A 19,308-nucleotide genomic window follows, 5' to 3' on the forward strand; every position below is an offset into this window, starting at 1 on the left:
AAGGATCCATGTACATCCTTTCTGTACATGGATATTATTATTAAATATCCAGTCACTCTATTGAGCATTTAACTGGACTTGATTGAATAGAACATTTTAAACCCAGTGATGTAAACTTTCATTTCCTTCCTATTCTAATTAATCAAACCATTGGCTATTAATCTACATAAAAGAAGACAACGATTAGTTTAGTATGAATGTAATGTCTTTCAATCATTTTCTTCCTGCTTTTAAGTTAAGTGACAGGCTTTTTATTACAAAGCCTATAATATCTAGTATTGAGTTTTGCCGTTTGTGGGAACTTGCCTCAAGGCCATTTGTAAAGCATATGCACTGGAACCAACAATTGCCAATTATGTGAACAGCAACCTTTAGATTCTCAATTAAACACCTTGTACTCCAAATCTGTATATGCATATAATGGAGCAAATAAACTTTCCCCACCTGTAAATATTTGCATTTTCTTATAGGTTTCTCTGGACTAGTATTTCTGGGGAAGGCAAGATATTTATGAGACTACACAGTAGAACATATTTTGTACTCTGTAAAATCTGAAAAGCAACATTTTAAATTTATCTAATCTCATTATCTTATTTTGTTTGCTAAATCGTTTGATACTGTGTATATATATATGACACTCTTTTAAATTTGATGTCCTTATAAATATCAATTCTAAATAAAAGAATATTTATAAAAGAAATAAAAGTAAGAGATCTTAAATTATTATAGTCTGTTTGATAATACATTCCGTGTAACTTTCTAGAAATAAAACAGGAATCCATCCCCTCACAGCGTATGGTTTGCTACTATATATACACAGCTAATATATGTAGTATGGATTTACAAGAGCACTACTAAGGGAAATTGGGTGAGCAAATATTCCAAACCTTAAAAATAGGCTGCTTTCATATTTGCTTCTCTTTTGTCTCTGGATTTGGTTGGGCAGAGGGAGATGCATCAAACTTTCATATCTTTAAAAAAAGATGGTATTTTTCATATCTTCCCTTTTCTTAATAGCAGAAGATTCAATTTATTTATTTCAATAAATAAGAATACTCAGAAGAAAACATATGTTACTTTTTCACTATGTTACTTACTAGATATATGTATTGAAGCATAACTTACGATTGTTACAAGCATCTGACTGATTTGTGTTGGAAGAAGGATGATGGCGGGGTCCCGTCGATTTTGAGAGATCAGTAGTGAATGTTTGCTGACAAGATATATCCATGTTGAAGTTGGCCTGATTTTCAGTTCTCCTTGGTAACTCTGAATCTGTTAAATTTACACTATTCCCAGTGTCTTGGTAAGCTAGAGAATTTGATCTGTTGAGGTGGTTTAATGACATCTGTACTAGGGTTTCTTTTATGATGGCTGAATTCTCACCACAAAAACTGTCCAAATGAAGAGGTCCCATTATCTGTACATAAGAATACAAAAGGAAGTCTAAGCAGGCCAAATTTTTATCATTTCCTGCCACCGTAAATCTCCTTCCTATATCTTGAAGTAATTAACCAGCTTTGAACAAAAAAGAAAAATATTTTAAAAACTTAATCTTATTCATCTGTTGCCAAGATGAGAATCAAGAGCAGGGTAGCAAGTTCATGCAATGCACAATTTGTGGAAAAAATAATAATTTAACACTTAAACAACTTCTCCTGATGAAGGAAGGGAGAAAGGAAGGGAGGGAAGAAGGGGGGGAAGGGGGCATGTTTTGGAATAGTTCTTTTTTTTCTCTCCTCTTAAAAATATGTGCTATAATTTTCTCCAAGTAAGCACTAGATTAGACTGTTGCTACTTTTCTATGTTTTGTCTGCTGTTTAAAAAGAAGCTAATTTTGAGATTATCATGCTTCTCACATTATGTAAATAGAATTATCACCTGTAAATGAAAAAGCATGATACTTAAATTATAATCCATAAACTACAAAAACTCTTAAACAACAAATTTTGCTATCTTCATTCCACTGGCTGACACTTCCTGTGGTTAGAGAAATCCTAATAATCATAAGTGGCACTCCTCACTTCCCACTGCATATTATAGAGGAGACCCCAGAGGCACATTCAGGGTGAGGACTTCCTGCATTTCTCTATTGTATGAGTACTGTACTCTAACTATAAGACCCTTGTTTTCCCTCTGTGGTACTCCACTGCCAATGGCTTCCTTCCCACCTTTTCAATTCCTAGATCATCCTGATTACCCTGACTTGTCCATCAGAATGATACAATGGCTTTTCAGTGGTAATGCCTGGAGTATGGTACTTCTAGTATATGGTAGTATGAATACTGGAAGCTTAAAGCAATCAGCATAAGTGATTAAGCTCATCACAAGCTATTAATCTCCCCGACAATCTTTATCTCTTCTTTTTCTGAGTTACATAAATAAGGTAGTGATTCAGATCTTATGTCAGCCATAAACTCAATGGGTTCTTTGCTAGTTCTTAATCTCATGTGTTAGCTCATCAAACTGGACTACCTCAGATGGGGCTTAAGGGAGATCCATCACCAAGTTCAATAATGTTTGGAAATGCTGCATACCTCGTTGTTTCCCGATGAGATGACTGCTGGCAGATTGCTTTGATGGTTGTATTTCCAGTGGTGCAGAATGTTTTGCTGCAACCTGACAGTTTCCCGTTCCTTCTCCACCATCCTTTGACTCTCTTGGAGTCTCTCTAGATTCTGTTGGTAATCTTGGAACTGGCTGTCCAGCTCTTCTCGGTTTTTGCAAAGCAATTCTTCTTGGCTACAGCACTCTTTCTCCTTCTCCAGCAACCTGCTCTCTCTTGTCTCGTGTGCCTGTTGCTGCTGCTCACACTCACGGTGCCATCGTTGCTGCTCTTGCTGAAATTGCTGCTTGAGTTTATGAATATTTGCAAATTCTTCTTTTAAGTTTCTGTGTTTTTCTTGTTCGGGAAAGAAAGTGCTCCTTGGGCTGTGGCTCAAGCTGGACCTTTCATGTTCCTGCAAAAGCAGCTTATTGATCTCAATGTGACTGTCCTGGATAGTCAAGGCTGCCTTTTCATCAAAACAAAATGCAGTAACAAGTTCTATCAGTTGTTCTATTCATTTTATAGAATATCAACGTTTAATGCATAATAGCTTTAAAAAGAAAATTCCACATAAAGACGATGTTTGTTGTTTTATTCATTTAACATACTGTTTCCATTTTCAGATAATAACATGTGTTCATTTTCTGCACTAATCCTATGATTAACGTTATAGTTTTTGGCTCGCTATACCTTACAATTTACAAATTCTGGCTTATCTGGAAATAAAGATATTCTTAAGCAAGATAGGAAGTGCTTTGAACAGAGGTCTCAAATATATATATCCCAGCCATAATCTCAGAATCTCTTCCACCTTTTACAATAAATATTTAAGTTTGGGATCACATCTGAAGGACGCTTGCACTCATATGCACTTGCTTAAGCTCTAAGATCAGGACATTAATACTTGGACAATCTAGTTAAAACTATGAGAATTGTCAATTCCAGACAAATGAACCTTTCTAAACACCCCCATTCAGAGCTACACATAGTGAATGACTGCTATCATTCAGTTAAACTCTGAAAATGTTTATTCCCCAAATCACAATTCAATTATGTCTTTATTAAAACTGGTCCAAATTTCCAATCAATCAAATATCTATATGATTGCCAGGAATACAAAATGACTTGACACCTCAGACTCAAACTTCCAACAGTGAGCTTTGAAAAATCCTAAAAGTTTGCTCATTATCCCACCATTTTAGCCAGTTTTAACAAAAGTGTCTGAATTAATTTGAAGGTTTTGGGGATTCACGCTTATCTTTGATCATTCTTTTTGTCTACATGAGATGAATTTGCTTGGATAGAGTTTAAGTATGCTTAATTTTATAACCCTGAATTACATTTTATAGAATGGCTTGACAGCAAATAGCACTCCTTAGTAGAACTGATGATGTTACCTAATTAGGGTAATGAAACTTCTTCAAGAAATTTCAACCCTGAGCTACAAATATTCTCCTTTATTGGTTTTCTCTCTAATTGCATATTTTTATTTTCATACAGACAATAAATACACAATGCTGAATATCTATTCAGAATGTTCTCTGAACATTCTTCAAGAAGAACCACTAACTTCACACTTTAGAGTTGTAGTAGAGACCATTCAGGGACCTATCACCTCAGTCAGGCTCAATCAACCATGTGCTTTAGGAGAAAACAAATGCTACATTGATTTTTAAATTATATTAATTTTTTCCTCAAATGTGATATCCAAGAACAAAGACAACACAAAAAGACAAACTCCTAACTAATCCACTGTATAGTAGTTTCCAACTCTTTGTAGTTAATTAACAATTATTATTTTTTTGAAGAATAGGATAATGTTCAGAGAAGATTTTTGTAAAGAGACTGCTAAACTGTTAACAATTCTTTGAAAATCAGAAAAGCTGTGAGCTTTTTGAATGTACAATTTTTAAAAATCCATTAAATTCACTAAGCAATAATCACCTGAATGCTGTATAAGAGCCGTGTTAAATTCTGGATAGTCTGCACAACCTAAGGAAGAAAGGAAACATTGAGGATGAGATAGGAATTAAAAACATAATAAACTAAGAGTAGGGAATATTAATAGATCGCTGTAAGAGAACCATCTTACCTCAGTTTGTGCAGAAGCAGAAAAGCAGGCATTTTCTTCCTACAAACATATAATTACATTAGACTATTTGTGGAACTGTGCTGCCATCTTCTGGTCTGTCTAGGAAATTATCTAAAACTTTTGCTATTTACAAATATGGTGTAGTTCATGCACAATTATGGTATTAAGCAGCCTTTTAATGGCAGCTTTGAGGAAAAGTGGGCATAAAGACTAGATAAAGTGAAAGTACAGACCAAAAAAAAAGAGAATAAGAAATGGGCTAAATTCAATGTCTAGGTAATGCCATTCAAGGCGCATATGAAAGTACAGTACCTGGTCTAGTATATCCATTTCTGCAACATTGTTTTCATCGTGCAGGTCAGAATTACAAGTTTCTTTCTCTATCTTCTGTAGTTCTGTACCTACAGATTAACGCCAAGAGGAAAAATATGACTTAGAATTGAAAAATTAAATGCATGTCTCTCTTTAATTATGTTGGATTCAAACTTATTACTTCTAGCATTCCACTCACTTAGCTTTCTTTGTTTTCTTTTGTTTACTTAGCTTGCTTTCTTTCTCTTGTTCTTTTTTCTTGTTCTTTTTTTACCCTTTCTTTTCTGAGATTTTCCCCATGTCTAAGTAGGGATACTGCTATTCAGTTTTTCATAGTTTTCTTTGTACCATTAAGAATGTTTAATAAAATGCTGAGTTTAATCACCAAGAATAAGCATATACCGTATTTTCCGGCGTATAAGACGACTGGGCGTATATGACGACCCCCGACTTTTTCTGTTAAAATATAGGGTTTGGGCTATACTCACCGTATAAGACTACCCCTCTTCCAACGCACACCAAATAAAAATTAAAAAACATCAACTGGCTCACCCACAATGTAAAAGCAGCTGTGTTAGACCCAAAATGGCCCCTGCAACAAGCAGGAACCTCACACAGCCACAAAAAGCCCAAAAAAAACAACTTTCACACTTTACACACACAAAATTCCACATACAGCTTTGTGAGATTTTGTGTGTTTGTGTAGTTAGAGTGAAACACTACAAAAACACACTAAATCTCAGAAAGCTGCACAAATATTATTTTATTTTATTTTTATTTTTATATGAAAGCTAAATTTAAAACTTCCTAAACTTTAAATGGCTAGGTCTAAAAAAGAACAACTAAAAAAAACCCCAATTAACGATTTTTTTTAAAGCTCCCAAAGGGGAAAAAACTTACCCAATAGAACAGGGGTCTCCAACCTTGGCAACTTTAAGACTTGTAGACTTCAACTCCCAGAATTCCTCAGCCAGCTTTGTTTTGCTGGCTGAGGAATTCTGGGAGTTGAAGTCCACAACTCCCTGCCTGCTTAATTGTAGGCAGGGAGTTGCTTGCTGATGGAATGGATTCAGGCAAGCGAAGCAAGACAAGCAAAGCAAGGCAAGCAAGCTGGAGGGGGAAAACTTTTTTCCTTCTCCATGGCTCTGGCGATCCCAGCTGAGTTGCCTGATTAGCAGGCAACTCAGCTGGAATCGTCAGAGCTTGGTTCGATGGCTCTGGCGATCCCAGCTGCGTTGCCTGATTAGCAGGCAAAGCTGGGATCATCAGAGCTTGGATCGCCAGAGCCATTTAAGGCTCGTCAGAATCTTTCGGGCTGGTCTGCCTGGTTACAGGAGAACGACACCCGGTGTATAAGACAACCCCCGACTTTTGAGAAGATTTTCATGTGTTAAAAAGTTGTCTTATACGCCGGAAAATACGGTATATGCAGTTGGTATTGATGGAACTCCTTTCTAACAGAACTTTTATTTTAACTGGTATTGGAGAACCATCAATCATCATTGTCGATATGTGGAAGGTTTAAGTTTTGAAGACCTATTTCACCTTGCTTTCAAAATTTTTAAAGTTAGTGCTTTCATTCTCATGTTAAAAATCAAACAAATTATACCTTTGTTCTACTTTCTTTTACAATGGAGTGTTGCTATAATACAGAAATGCAAGTGCCCTTTTTGTAACAGAAAAATAAATGCAATATCACACTATCAATACAGCAAATACCGTATTTTCCGGCGTATAAGACGACTTTTTAACACATGAAAATCTTCTCAAAAGTCGGGGGTCGTCTTATATGCGGGGTGTCGTTCTCCTGTAATCAGGCAGACCAGCCCGAAAGGCTCTGACGAGCCTTAAATGGCTCTGACGGTCCCAGCTCTGACAGTCGATCCCAGCTCTGACGATCCCAGCTGAGTTCCCTGCAACTCAGCTGGGATCGCCAGAAACCATGTAAAAGAAAAAAAGTTTTTTCCCTTTTACTCTGACGATCCCAGCTCTGACGATCCCAGATGAGTTCCCTGCAACTCAGCTGGGATCGCCAGAACCATGGCTCTGACGGTCCCAGCTCTGACGGTCGATCCCATCCCAGCTGAGTTCCCTGCAACTCAGCTGGGATGGCCAGAGCCATGTAAAAGATAAAAAGTTTTCCCCCTCCAGCTTGCTTACCTCAGCTGCTAGTCCCAACGCTTGCCTTGCTTCGCTTGCCTGAATCTATTCCATCAGCAACTAACTCCCTGCCTGAAATCAAGCAAGCAGGGAGTTGTGGACTTCAGCTCCCAGAATTCCTCAGCCAGCAAAGCAAAGTTGGCTGAGGAATTCTGGGAGTTGAAGTCTACAAGTCTTAAAGTTGCCAAGGTTAGAGACCCCTGTTCTATTGGGTAAGGTTTTTTCCCCTTTGGGAGCTTTAAAAAAAATAGTCAATTGGGGTTTTTTTAGTTGTTCTTTTTTAGACCTAGCCATTTAAAGTTTAGGAAGTTTTAAATTTAGCTTTCATATAAAAATTAAAATAAAATAAAATAAAATAATGTTTGTGCAGCTTTCTGAGATTTAGTGTGTTTCTGTAGTGTTTCACTCTAACTACACAAACACACAAAATCTCACAAAGCTGTATGTGGAATTTTGTATGTGTAAAGTGTGAAAGTTGGTTTTTTGGACTTTTTGTGGCTGTGTGAGGTTCCTGCTTGTTGCAGGGGCCATTTTGGGACTAGCACAGCTGCTTTTACATTGTGGGTGAGCCAGTTGTGTTGTGTTGTGTGTGTTTAGAGTGTGAAAGTTTTTGGGGGGGGCTTTTTGTGGCTGTGTGAGGTTCCTGCTTGTTGCAGGGGCCATTTTGGGTCTAGCACAGCTGCTTTTACATTGTAGGTGAGCCAGTTGATGTTTTTTAATTTTTATTTGGTGTGCATTGGAAGAGGGGTAGTCTTATATGGCGAGTATAGCCCAAACCCTATATTTTAACAGGAAAAGTTGGGGGTCGTCTTATACGCCCAGTCATCTTATACGCCGGAAAATACGGTATATTTAAGACTTCAAGGCCAGATTATTTTTTTCAAGTAATCTCCAAGCATATGAATAAACATGGCATACAAGTCATTCAATCAGTGTCTCAGATTAATAGTTCTCAATTTTTGCAATAATAAGTATTGAGTTGACTAAATCCATTCACAGTTTATAGGGCTTCATATTAGCATATACCAGATTGAAACATTTATGTCAGCAATGCAAGTACCAGTGACATATCTAATTCTTCTAGAAAGTATCTTTATATATTGTATTAGATTTTTTATATTTTCGTATTTTGAAACTATCATGGTAAATATATTTAAGCAGTGGACGATTAAAAATATTAGCTCTTACTAACAATCAGTGAAAGGTTCACAGGCTTCAGTTTCACTAAGATTTGTCAAACATGAGTCACCAACATTCTCTTCCTTTAAGTCTTTTGTTTGCAATGATGCTACTGCTGTATGAAGGTTTTCCGCTGCAACAAAAGCAAACATTTAGATGTTGATTGTGTCTACAAGGTAAACAGTAATTCTTATATCACTTATAAGAAAAGGAGGAGAAAGAAGGAAAAGGAGATTTTTATTGTGGTCAATGATCAGCCGATAAGTATCAATCGTATGGTATATCGTTCATACACATATGACTGATAGTGATTAACCAATTAGATATAACAGATTACATATAACATGTCAAAATTTAGCTACACTTAATAGTGTATTTTAGTCTTCCAAGCTTTCGGACTTGTGCTGGAGCCCATCCTCAGGGAGCGTTTCTCTCGCCAGAATGTGGTCACTCAGCTGTTCTATGCATATATTTATGTGGTGCCTGGCGGTGTGTGACTTTTAGTTGTTAACTGGGATGTTGATGGACAGCTATTAAATCATTGATTGTTGTTTCCTTGTCCTGCCATGCCTTGGCTTCTACATATCTAGTAAGCTAGTGGTAAATCAGCACTCCTGTTGACTGACAAGGGGCCCATTTCCCAGGCTTCCATCATTTCCCTGGCTATTTTTGTCCCTGCTTGGCCAACAATCTTATTGGCTGCAAAATTGAATATATGCCCTTGTTCGTTGCAATGTGAGGCTACCAATGATTTTGGGTCTCCTCATCTAATCGCTCACTTGTGTTCTTGCAATCTGATGCTTAGTTTCCTTCCCGTCTGTCCTACATACTCACAGGAGCAATCCATGCAGGGAATCCGGTAAATTACATTAGAAGTTTCTCCCACCTCCAAACGATTTTTGTAATGCATGATTTATAAGGGATACAAAATCTATTAAAAACTTCTCTTTGGGGAGGGACATCAGGTCTACTGGTAATGTACAACCTTCATCACAATCTCATCACAGTGAATAAAGTTCAACTGACTCAGTTCAGCATATTTTTAAAAAAATCTATTAAAATTTAACCATGTAATATTAACATGTCAACCATTAAACACCTAGAAATGTTTAAACATTCAAAGTTCCTAAAATATAAATAACACATTCAAAAAGTGATAAGACAAATCTAATGCAATCCTAAATTGCATTAATAGGGGGATACAAGCAAGATCAAGTGAGGTACTAATACCACTCAATAAAGCCCTAGTAAGACCACACCTAGAGTACTGCATCCAGTTTTGGTCACCACACTATAAAAAAGATGTTGAGACTCTAGAAAAAGTGCAGAGGAGAGCAACCAGGATGATTAGGGGACTGGAGACTAAAACATATGAAGAACGGTCACATGAACTGGGCATGGCTAGTCTAGTGAAGAGAAGGACCAGGGGAGGCATGACCAGGGGAGTTCCATTATTTGAGGGGCTGCCACAGAGAGGAGGGGTCAAGCTGTTTTCCAAAGCACCTGAAGGCCAGACAAGGAATAATGGATGGAAACTGACCAAGGAAATGAGAAGGAACTTTCTGACAATGAGAACAATCAACCAATGGAACAGTTTGCCTTCGCAAGTTGTGGGAGCTTAATCATTCTTAATCAAGAAAAGTTTGGACTGCCATTTGTCAGAGAAAGGGTTGGACTAGATGACCTATAAGGTCCCTTCCATCTCTGTTAATCTGTAATCTGTAATCTTTACTTTTTGACTAAACCAAGCCACCTTGCCTTCAGGAGGGAAAAACTTGGAAACCATGACCATCCCCATATGAAGACCTCCTGTGCAATGACCGGAAGGCAAGGTATAAGCTTCAGTAGGAACAGCAAGATGCTTTCTGATGAACGTTAAGATCACCCAATTCCATATCAAAGTAGGAAATCTCAAAGTTATTTGAACATGCATTGTTAGGATTTGAGAGCCTGAATCTAATTTGGCAGATGTAAATATCAAAGACAGTCCTGCAACTGATTTAAAGCAACTGCTTTCTAGGTTACCTCCTATTAATAAGACAACATTACAAAGCCTGGAGAGAATATCATGCCTACTTTTTGAAGTAATATATTAATTAAAGTGGCTTGGAAATATTATTTTCTGTCATCTATAATTAAACAAGAGTTTCAAGAAGCCTAATAATATTCAGGTAATCAAAAGATAAATCTGCACTAACACTTAGCTGGGCGTGTAGCAGGTATATGAAGTATGAAGGGTAGACTATTTCTAGAAGCAAATAGAATGAAAGGCCACAATGTATAAGTAAAAGAAAGAAAGAATGAACCACCAGTTTACCAATATGAGTAAATGTGCCATCAAATATTTAGACATTCTTATGAAGATTTTCCTAATTTATAATCTCAAAATAAATTCAATCCAAAGGAAGAGAAGTGCATCCTTTATTGGTTAGTAGATGTCCTTATCTAGGGGATGTATCACCAAGGATATAAATGTGTGGAAAAAAGGTTTAAATTCTTAATTTGAGTAAATCAGGTATCTCAAGGTTAATCTTGGTTTTTGTTTGAGTATTATTTTTAGTATCCAAGGACATAATGGTAAAATAATAATATTTTAATATCACATACATAGACCTTTTGAGGATGTAGGTCTTAATTTGGAATACGTTCTTTCTGTTCTCTCTTTTAGATACACAAATTAATAAGTCTTATTAATTCTGTTCAAAAAAGGGGTTCAAAAAAGGGTCAGAGGCACATGGAGCCTATAGGTCGGTAATGGCGAACCTATGGCACTCGTGCCTGAGGTGGCACACAGCACCCTCTCTGTGGGTACGCGAGCCGTCGCCCCAATCCAGCTCCGCCGAGCATGCGCACACACTTTCCGCCAGGCAGCTGGTCTTTGGTGCTTTGCCGCACATGCGGAGGGTGGGGTGCATGCAGGGGGGCACATGCGCATGCCGGGGGTGGGGGGCACACGGGGGCACACGGGGCACACGCATGCATTGCATTTTGGGAATTCAGGCCCTTTGGGCACTTGGTCCGAAAAAGGTTAGCCATCACTGGTATAGGTTCTGAATTTCAAACAGAAAGCCATGGAGAGTAACGCAGTATTCAAAGCCCAGCACGGGTCTAGAGTCACTTACAGGGTTTCCTAGTTAATTAATTTTAAAAATCCTTTTAAGAGTTCCATACAACAGAGTTTAAAGAAAACCATACTATTTTCCATAGTGGCTGGCTCATTCAGAACAAGAGTTAAGTATTTTGGAGCTACTATGATCACATTTGGGGAGAATTCTGAGTGCCTGTTTTCCAACTTTTAAACCTGAAATTAATTAAAATCCTAAGAAGTGTGATAAGGGGCAGATGGGGAGGAGATGTCCTTGGAAAAAATACTTTATATGTAGACAAAGACTTACCTTCTTTGAGAGCTGCTGCCAGAAGTGAGGCCACTTGAGGAGTTTCTCCAGAGTCGGGTTTAATAAGTAGATGTGGTTCCGCATGAACTTCTTCAAAACCACTCATAGTTCCAAGTTTTGCATAGATATTAAGCTTCTCTTCTAAGTAGTTACAGATCTGCTGGTCTTGATTATTCAAGAGTACTATACCAAAAAAATCATGCACTATTAAGATTAAAAGGTATGGTGATTGTAATTATTACTTATTTATGCTGGAACCATAATTATCCATATTATTATCTTCATTTTAAAATTTGGTATTTGTATTATGAATTGCATGCAATCCCAACCCTAGTGAAGCAACCACGAACACATTATAGTTACCCTGTTTCCCCAAAAATAAGACATTCCCTGATAATAAGCCCAATCGGTCTTTTGAGCACATGCACTAAAATAAGCCTCCCCCAGAAAATAAGCCCTCCCCAAAAATATTTAAACGCAGAGCTGGAAATCAGGTAAGACTGCAAGAGGAGCCCTATCTTGCTCCACATGCCCCAAAATAATAAGATCTCCCTGAAAATAAGGCCAAGCGCTTATTTTGGGGTTAAAAAAAAATATAAGTCAGGGTCTTATTTTCGGGGAAACATGGTACTTCACAATGAGGAAACAGTGCTGGGTAGGAAATCCTAATGCACAGACATGTTTATAAAATGTCTAATGGAGGAAGGGACATCCTTTCTTAAGACTATCTCCACTCTAATGTATTGGTTTTAAAGTGCCAGAAAACATTACATTATACCTTGACATTTTTGGATTTTGGCTGCTCTGGCTTCAGTTATTTTTCGGTCCTCGTCAGAATCACCTATTTTGCCTTCTTCTTCCGGACAACTTCAGTGATGCCATATAAGCAAAACAGATTAAAGCAATCTTATATTTTTTCATTATATACAGGAATCCATTTGGAAAAGTCAGCTTCACTCATACTAATTTAATAGGGTTAATTTAAAAGGGTTATGGTAGAGATATTTATAATTTGATCAGGTTAGCAGATATATTTTCTTTTCACATTTTGTCCACTGAGTAAGAAATATTGAACAGAAATAAAAATTGAACAGAAATAAATATTGAACAAAAATAAAAATTTAAGCAGTTGGCCACCATTTACTCTAAAAATCAGGCCGGACATGACATCATAAATGACGTGCTTACCAACAACACTAAACTGCAATAAAGATGGTGCCTTACTATTCCTGTCCTCCCTAGCAGAGCAGATCCCAAGTCATACTGCCATTTAACTATCCCAAATAGCTTGACCTGGGAAGACATATGACTTCATTTTATAACAGGCACTGCTGACAGCAAGATGCAGTTCAAGTCCATCAAATCAAGTCTCAGAATCTTCAAATTTTTATATGTTTCAAAGATTTGTCATGTGTATGTTATTTTGGTAGAATGTAGTTAACAAGCATTTCTAGGGAGAATTTTTACATTAAAATAAAGAAAGGGTTAGCAAGCGGCAACAATGTTCCAGTATGTACCTTTCCACTGCTTCTTGAATTTGCCTCATCCAGTGACTGCGTTCCTCTTTGGAACTAGTATGAATTTCATACATCTCAGGTCCTGTGGAGGATGCACTGATCAAGAACATCCCTCTCTCTTCATTGGCTACCTCTCTGACAATAAGTTTCTGAAGAGCTATAACAGCAGGCTTCTGGTCCTATAGAAAAAAAAAATGCAAATCACAGTATAGTATATTCTGAGTAAAAGGATCTGACTGGCCATCTAAATCAGGGGTCTCCAATCTTAGCAACTTTAAGACTTGTGGACTTCAACTCCCAGAATTCCTCAGCCACCCTGAAGTCCACAAGTCTTAAAAGTTGCCAAGGTTGGAGACCTCTGATCATTTCAATGTAACACTATGCCAGCTATTTCTGGAAACATTATTTTGTTGGTGTGTATTTTTTTTTTTTTGAACAAAGGTAAATAATGTGAGAAAGAGCAAGCTTTCTCACATTAGCACATCTCACAAGAGCAAAGGACAAATAGCTTGTCCTTTCACTATAACATCATTCAAAATATATACAAAGCATTATCCCTCATGTCAGGATAAATCCAGCATGATCAGGATGTATCAATCCAGTTAGAAATTTATTAGTCTTTTTGCAAATATTGCTGTTGAAAAGCTTGTTATGTGCATTAAGTAACAAAACAGGTCTGTATGACTCTGAACAGCCTGTAATAGTCCTCACTAAATAACACAGAAATTAAAGCAGGAGGATGAAATTGCTTGACCCTGTTGAATCTCATTCATTACCTAAGTTAATAGCTTAATCAGAATTTCAAGTAATGTCTTATAATACATAAAAAGCCCACCTGGTCCTGGTTATTGAATTTTAACATCTGTGTTGCTCTTTTTGTTTCCTCTTCAATAATTAGTTTATTGGGAGCTTTCTTTTGTTCTTCTATACCAGTGGTGGGTTTCAAAAAATTTTACTACCGGTTCTGTGGGTGTGGTGTGGTGGGCGTGGCGTGGTGTGGTGGGCGTGACAGAAGAATGATACTGTAAAATCCCCACTCCAGGGGAAGGTTACTGCAAAATCCCCATTTCCTCCCGATCAGCTGGGACTCGGGAGGCAGAGAATAGATGGCGGGGCCAGTCAGAGGTGGTATTTACCGACTTTCCGAACTACTCAAAATTTCCGCTACCGGTTCTCCAGAACTGGTTAGAACCTGCTGAAACCCACCTCTGTTCTATACCCTTTCTAAGGTGCATTGTGTCTAAATATTCCTCAATCTGTCCTGCATTTAATATCTATCCATTATATTATCTAGAATAATCTTTAACATGTATGGGTTTGTTACAGTGGTGGGTTGTTCCCGGTTCTGTCCGGTTCTTTAGAACCGGTAGTAAAAGCGGCGGGAGGCTACGCCCATCAGCCCGGATGTCATAAATGACGATTTGCGCATGCAAGATCCCGCCAAAAGCTTCTTGTGACTTGGTTTCAAAGTTATGGTCATGCAGCACCGTGCAGACATATGAACAAAATTCAAGTGCTTGGCAATCTGCCCAACCTCAGAAATGCTACAGTGCCCCTCACCATTTAGTAAAGAGTGTAATTATATTTTGCCTAATCTGCTATGAAATCATTAGTATGAATCATTAAGGGAATCTTCAAATTCATTTATCATTTTAGAAATTTGAGAAAATGTGCTACTAAATATCTATTTTCTTTCAATGACTTGAACAGAAATTTATCCAAATTTACACAGACTCAAGATTGCCATCTATAATGCTTAATTTTGATTGAATATTATTTTTATAAAAGGCACAATTTCCCACTTAAGATAATTTAAAGCGTTTTTAAACATTCATACTTACAACAGCTGCAAATATATATTTCTGATCTTTTTCTTGTAAAAACAACATCACATCATTTAGAAGGAGCGCTAAAATGTCTTTTAAAAAAAATGAAAATTGCTATTATAGACCAATCGTTCATAACATATCAAAAAAATCAAATGAAAATAAATTCAATTCTTTAAAAACATTCACATCACAGTACACAGTACAACATTCATAGATTCACCAGGTGCACTGATTAGGATTAGGACATCAGTATTTTGAAACAATACCAACTAATATAGCTATTAATATATTTCTTCACTTTAAGAATTTTTGGTTTACATTTTATATTTTAATACAGGTAATCGTCATTTAATACAGGTAATTCTCATTTACCGAGAATTTGCAAATACAATAATGAAAAAGTTTATGCTGTTCACAGTTGATTGATGATTACTATCATAATTACAAGCTACACAGGCTAGTAAAGCAAAGGAAAGCTGAAGTAAAATCATATGCTGTTGTGGTTTTGCTTAGCGACCACTTCCCTTAATGACTGACTTAGCAGTCTCAATTATGGCTGCTAAATGAGGATTATTTGTACCAGAGTCAGGGTAATACAACCAGTTCATCTAGTTGCTTCAGTTTTCATTTCACTTGCTTCAGTCTGTCTATCTGTTAAATTTTTCACTTGGACCCTTTCCCAGATGTAATCATAATCTGAGCATAAGCTTGTTATTTCAGAGTCAACATATGTACATGATTTTATTATTTTCTTAATTGTGTGCTTCTTTTTTTCATTACTACAGTGTACTTGTGAGTGACGCGGTGGCTCAGTGGCTAAGACACTGAGCTTGTCGATCAAAAGGTCAGCAGTTCAGGGGTTCGAATCCCTAGCACCGTGTAACGGGATGAGCTCCCGTTACTTGTCCCAGCTTCTGCCAACCTACCAGTTAGAAAGCACGCAAAAAATGCAAGTAGAAAAATAGGGACCACCTTTGGTGGGAAGATAACAGCATTCCGTGAGCCTTTGGCATTTAGTTATGCCGGCCACATGACCATGGAAACGTCTTCGGACAGCGCAGGCTCTTCAGCTTTGAAAAGGAGATAAGCACTGCCTCCTAGAGTCGGGAACGACTAGCACATATGTGCGAGGGGAACCTTTACCTTTACAGTGTACTAGTTAGGCTAATGAAATAAATTTAACTTGATATAATTTTATTAAATAATAATTATTATTTAATTTTATTAAACAATAATAATTTTATTATTATTGTTTAACAAGATATAATTTTACACCTAACATTAGAGCAGGTTTAATGTTCTAATGTGATTTCATACTGTATTAGAAAACAGATTGCTAGTGTTGGGTGCATTACAATCAGATCAACTGATTTCTTACTTTTATGACAGGAAATAAAGGATTCAGACAAACTTAACTCTGGGGAAAATTAGTGAGAGAAAATGCCAAGGTTTTAAACTTAATCAACATATTGCTATCCTATCTATACTCCCAAGACATTTTCTATATCTTTAGCAACTTAACATGTTAAAAACTAACTTTCTTTAGAAAAATACAGATGATGATGCACCACTGAAAATATACAAGGAATTTGAATTTCAATAACCTTTGAAACGTCCTGTAGCTGTCTTCCAGTAGACTAAGCCTTCGTACAAAAGTGTCCTCTGTTTCTTGATCAAATCTTGTTTCCTGAAAACATGTCCATTTTTCAGTTTGGTATATGTTTTGTTCTCAACTTTACTGAAAATCTCCAGCAACTTCTGTTTCTTTTCGTATTCACTGACTTGCAAATCAACTGCTGCAATCATATCCTTGATAAGGTTAAGGGCTCTACATAAATCTTGGTGTTCTTCTGTTCCTTCTGTATAAAAACAAAGAGGCGCCTATTGTTAGCAAACCCTTCTCCTTAAATATTTAGAATGGATTCTCATAAGAAAGAGACAGAGTATTATTTTCAAATCTGTTTTGTGAATGGTTCATGACCCATGGAATTCTAAAATCAAAATTTTGCTGCTTTAAAAAGCAGACATCTGAAAATTCATTTATTGTTTAGAACAGGGGTGTCAAACTGGCAGCCCATGGGCCAGATACGTCACATGCAGGCCACGGCCACCCCAGCTCTACGAATGGGGGAAACGTCGTGAAATGTCACGTGACAGCAACGTGGCACAGCAAATTTGACACCCATGGTTTAGAAGAACCATCCATGATGTTGCCACATTAATCTCTGAGTGTTACCACGTGATGCTAGATTTACTGCATTGTTCTGGTAGAACCATGAGCTCAGAGTATAGAACCTAAGACCATAATCAGACTTGCTTCCACTTCTTTTTCTTCCCACCATCTCATCCTCTACTCACACCTTTGTTTACTGGACAAATTTTTTGAGACAGGCTCTATGAAATTGGCCGATTCTATCAATTCATGGCATTTCTCTGAAAAATATTATATTTGCCAGATGGATTATGGAACAGCAATTCATTATGGCATATATTTAAGGAAATGTCTAAGCCTCATGGTGAGCTGTTCCCAGTGTAGAGAGTAAAGGAGTTGACCTTGACAAAAATAGGCCGGATCTATTAACAAAGCAATGAAGAGAAAAACAAGGCTTAAGTCCAAAATAAGTAAAGAGTTTATACAGGGAACCCTTGGCTTACAACCACAATAAGGGACCAGAATTTATGTTGCTAAAAAGCAAGGTTGTTCAGTGAGTTACATCTAATTTTACAATCTTTTTTTTTTTTTTTTTTGCTGTGGTGGTTAAGCAATCACTGCAGTTGCTACTGTATAACAGTATGGTACGCTGGTTCAACAGCTGCGAACAGGAAGGCACTACAGAGAGTGATTAATTTGGCACAAGAAACCATTGGTTGCCCCCTAACACCACTGGATGACATCGCCAGGTCTTGTTGTTCCAAAGGCCCCTCATTGGCCACTGATTAGCTACAACAGCCTTCCCCAACCCGAATGCCCAGGCTATGTGGACTAGAATCTTTACCATATTTCAGGTAATTTTTTTCAAGATTAGGAGCTTACTCTGCTTACTTTGTTGTAATTCTCCAATAAAAAACAATATAATAGAGGAGCACATTTTATTGATGGATTGATAGCAGACTCCATCTCCCCTCCCTTGTTCTCTGCTCTCCACCTGTTCATCTTTTTGTTATCATATTGATCTTTTTGCTACCATATCAATGTATTCTTGTTGTGTTCAGTGGTGGGTTTCTACCATTTGCCCCGTTCAGGCAAAATGATAGTGGTGGCGGTGGGAGGCTCCGTCCACCCGCCCGGACACCATCACTGATGCTCTGCCCATGCGCAGAAGCACCCCGTGCGTGCAAAGTGAGCGCGCACACGCACACACTTCCAGTTCCAAACCGGTAGCAAAGGTAAGTGGAACCAACTACTGGTTGTGTTCCATTTCATTGTTTATTTTATTATTATTTTACTTCGGTTTACACTCTTTTCATTTCTTCCTTTTTACTTTTGTAAACCGCTTAGAGAGTAGGAGGGAAATACATTTAACAAATAAATAAATAACAAATATATGAAACAGATCTCCTTTTCATTTATTGCAAAAAAAGTTAAAATTGCAAAATAAGCAAAATCTGAAAACATATAAAAGTATTACAAATTTGTAAAAGGAAATATTTTTATAGGAAATTTTAAAAATAACGTTGATGCTTTGATGTTACTTAGCTAAGCACACCATAAGATTTATTCATGGAGCAGGTAGAAAATTATTGCTTACCTTTGGTATACTGTAATATTCTTTCTACCAGAACTGGGTACTTTGTGATTCTTTGAGTGACTAGCAAAATGCATTCTGGGATTCCTCGACGCCGGGCCAAAAGATTGCTGTTCCGCAGCTTTAAGAAGAGATTTCACTTTTAATATACAGTTTTCAAGTTTGCTAGATCTTATAAAATGTCTCTCAGATTTTAAAGCCTCTCTGCTTGGGTGAAGGAAGAGAATCTTCTACGTGTTTTATTTCTTGCTTGAATACATCTGATATTAAGCTATTAGTCACTTCATTTTGCCATGTTATAAGGCTGATGCAGGAAAAAGACTAAGGGATTTTATAATAATTTTGAATAAATTATCTACAGTGGATATGGCAAAGGAAATGGCCTGGGATGGTAAAAAAAATAAATAAAAGTAAAGATGGCTAGAGCCATTTTGATAGCAAGACTATCAATAACACATCTCTTTTGTATGTTTATCAATGCTGCACACCAACACAAAGGGTTGGGCTTCAATTGGGCTGCTGTGATTGCC

At 37.2% G+C, this 19,308-nt stretch overlaps 1 protein-coding gene across 4 annotated transcripts in view; it reads right to left on the reverse strand.

The window, feature by feature from the left end:
- Positions 1–19,308, reverse strand: part of ARHGEF28 (Rho guanine nucleotide exchange factor 28) — a 144,730-nt gene that overhangs the window by 15,183 nt on the left and 110,239 nt on the right. For 2 of the 4 annotated variants that reach the window (XM_034441149.3, XM_034441154.3), the window contains 12 exons: positions 18,782–18,899; positions 16,637–16,891; positions 15,045–15,121; positions 13,204–13,382; positions 12,465–12,553; positions 11,687–11,869; positions 8,305–8,424; positions 4,953–5,041; positions 4,641–4,679; positions 4,493–4,540; positions 2,538–3,014; positions 1,126–1,420 (listed from right to left, as the gene is read on the reverse strand). In XM_034441149.3, the coding sequence (XP_034297040.2) occupies positions 1,126–1,420; positions 2,538–3,014; positions 4,493–4,540; positions 4,641–4,679; positions 4,953–5,041; positions 8,305–8,424; positions 11,687–11,869; positions 12,465–12,553; positions 13,204–13,382; positions 15,045–15,121; positions 16,637–16,891; positions 18,782–18,899 (1,969 nt within the window). Of the gene's footprint in view, positions 1–1,097; positions 1,421–2,537; positions 3,015–4,492; positions 4,541–4,640; positions 4,680–4,952; positions 5,042–8,304; positions 8,425–11,686; positions 11,870–12,464; positions 12,554–13,203; positions 13,383–15,044; positions 15,122–16,636; positions 16,892–18,781; positions 18,900–19,308 lie in introns of all 4 variants that reach the window. The other 2 variants (XR_015732105.1, XM_034441152.3) reach the window with 2 other exon arrangements.

This window comes from Pantherophis guttatus, chromosome 2 (assembly GCF_059756535.1).
Source record: "Pantherophis guttatus breed Tessera chromosome 2, ASM5975653v1, whole genome shotgun sequence".
Classification (NCBI taxonomy): domain Eukaryota; kingdom Metazoa; phylum Chordata; class Lepidosauria; order Squamata; family Colubridae; genus Pantherophis; species Pantherophis guttatus.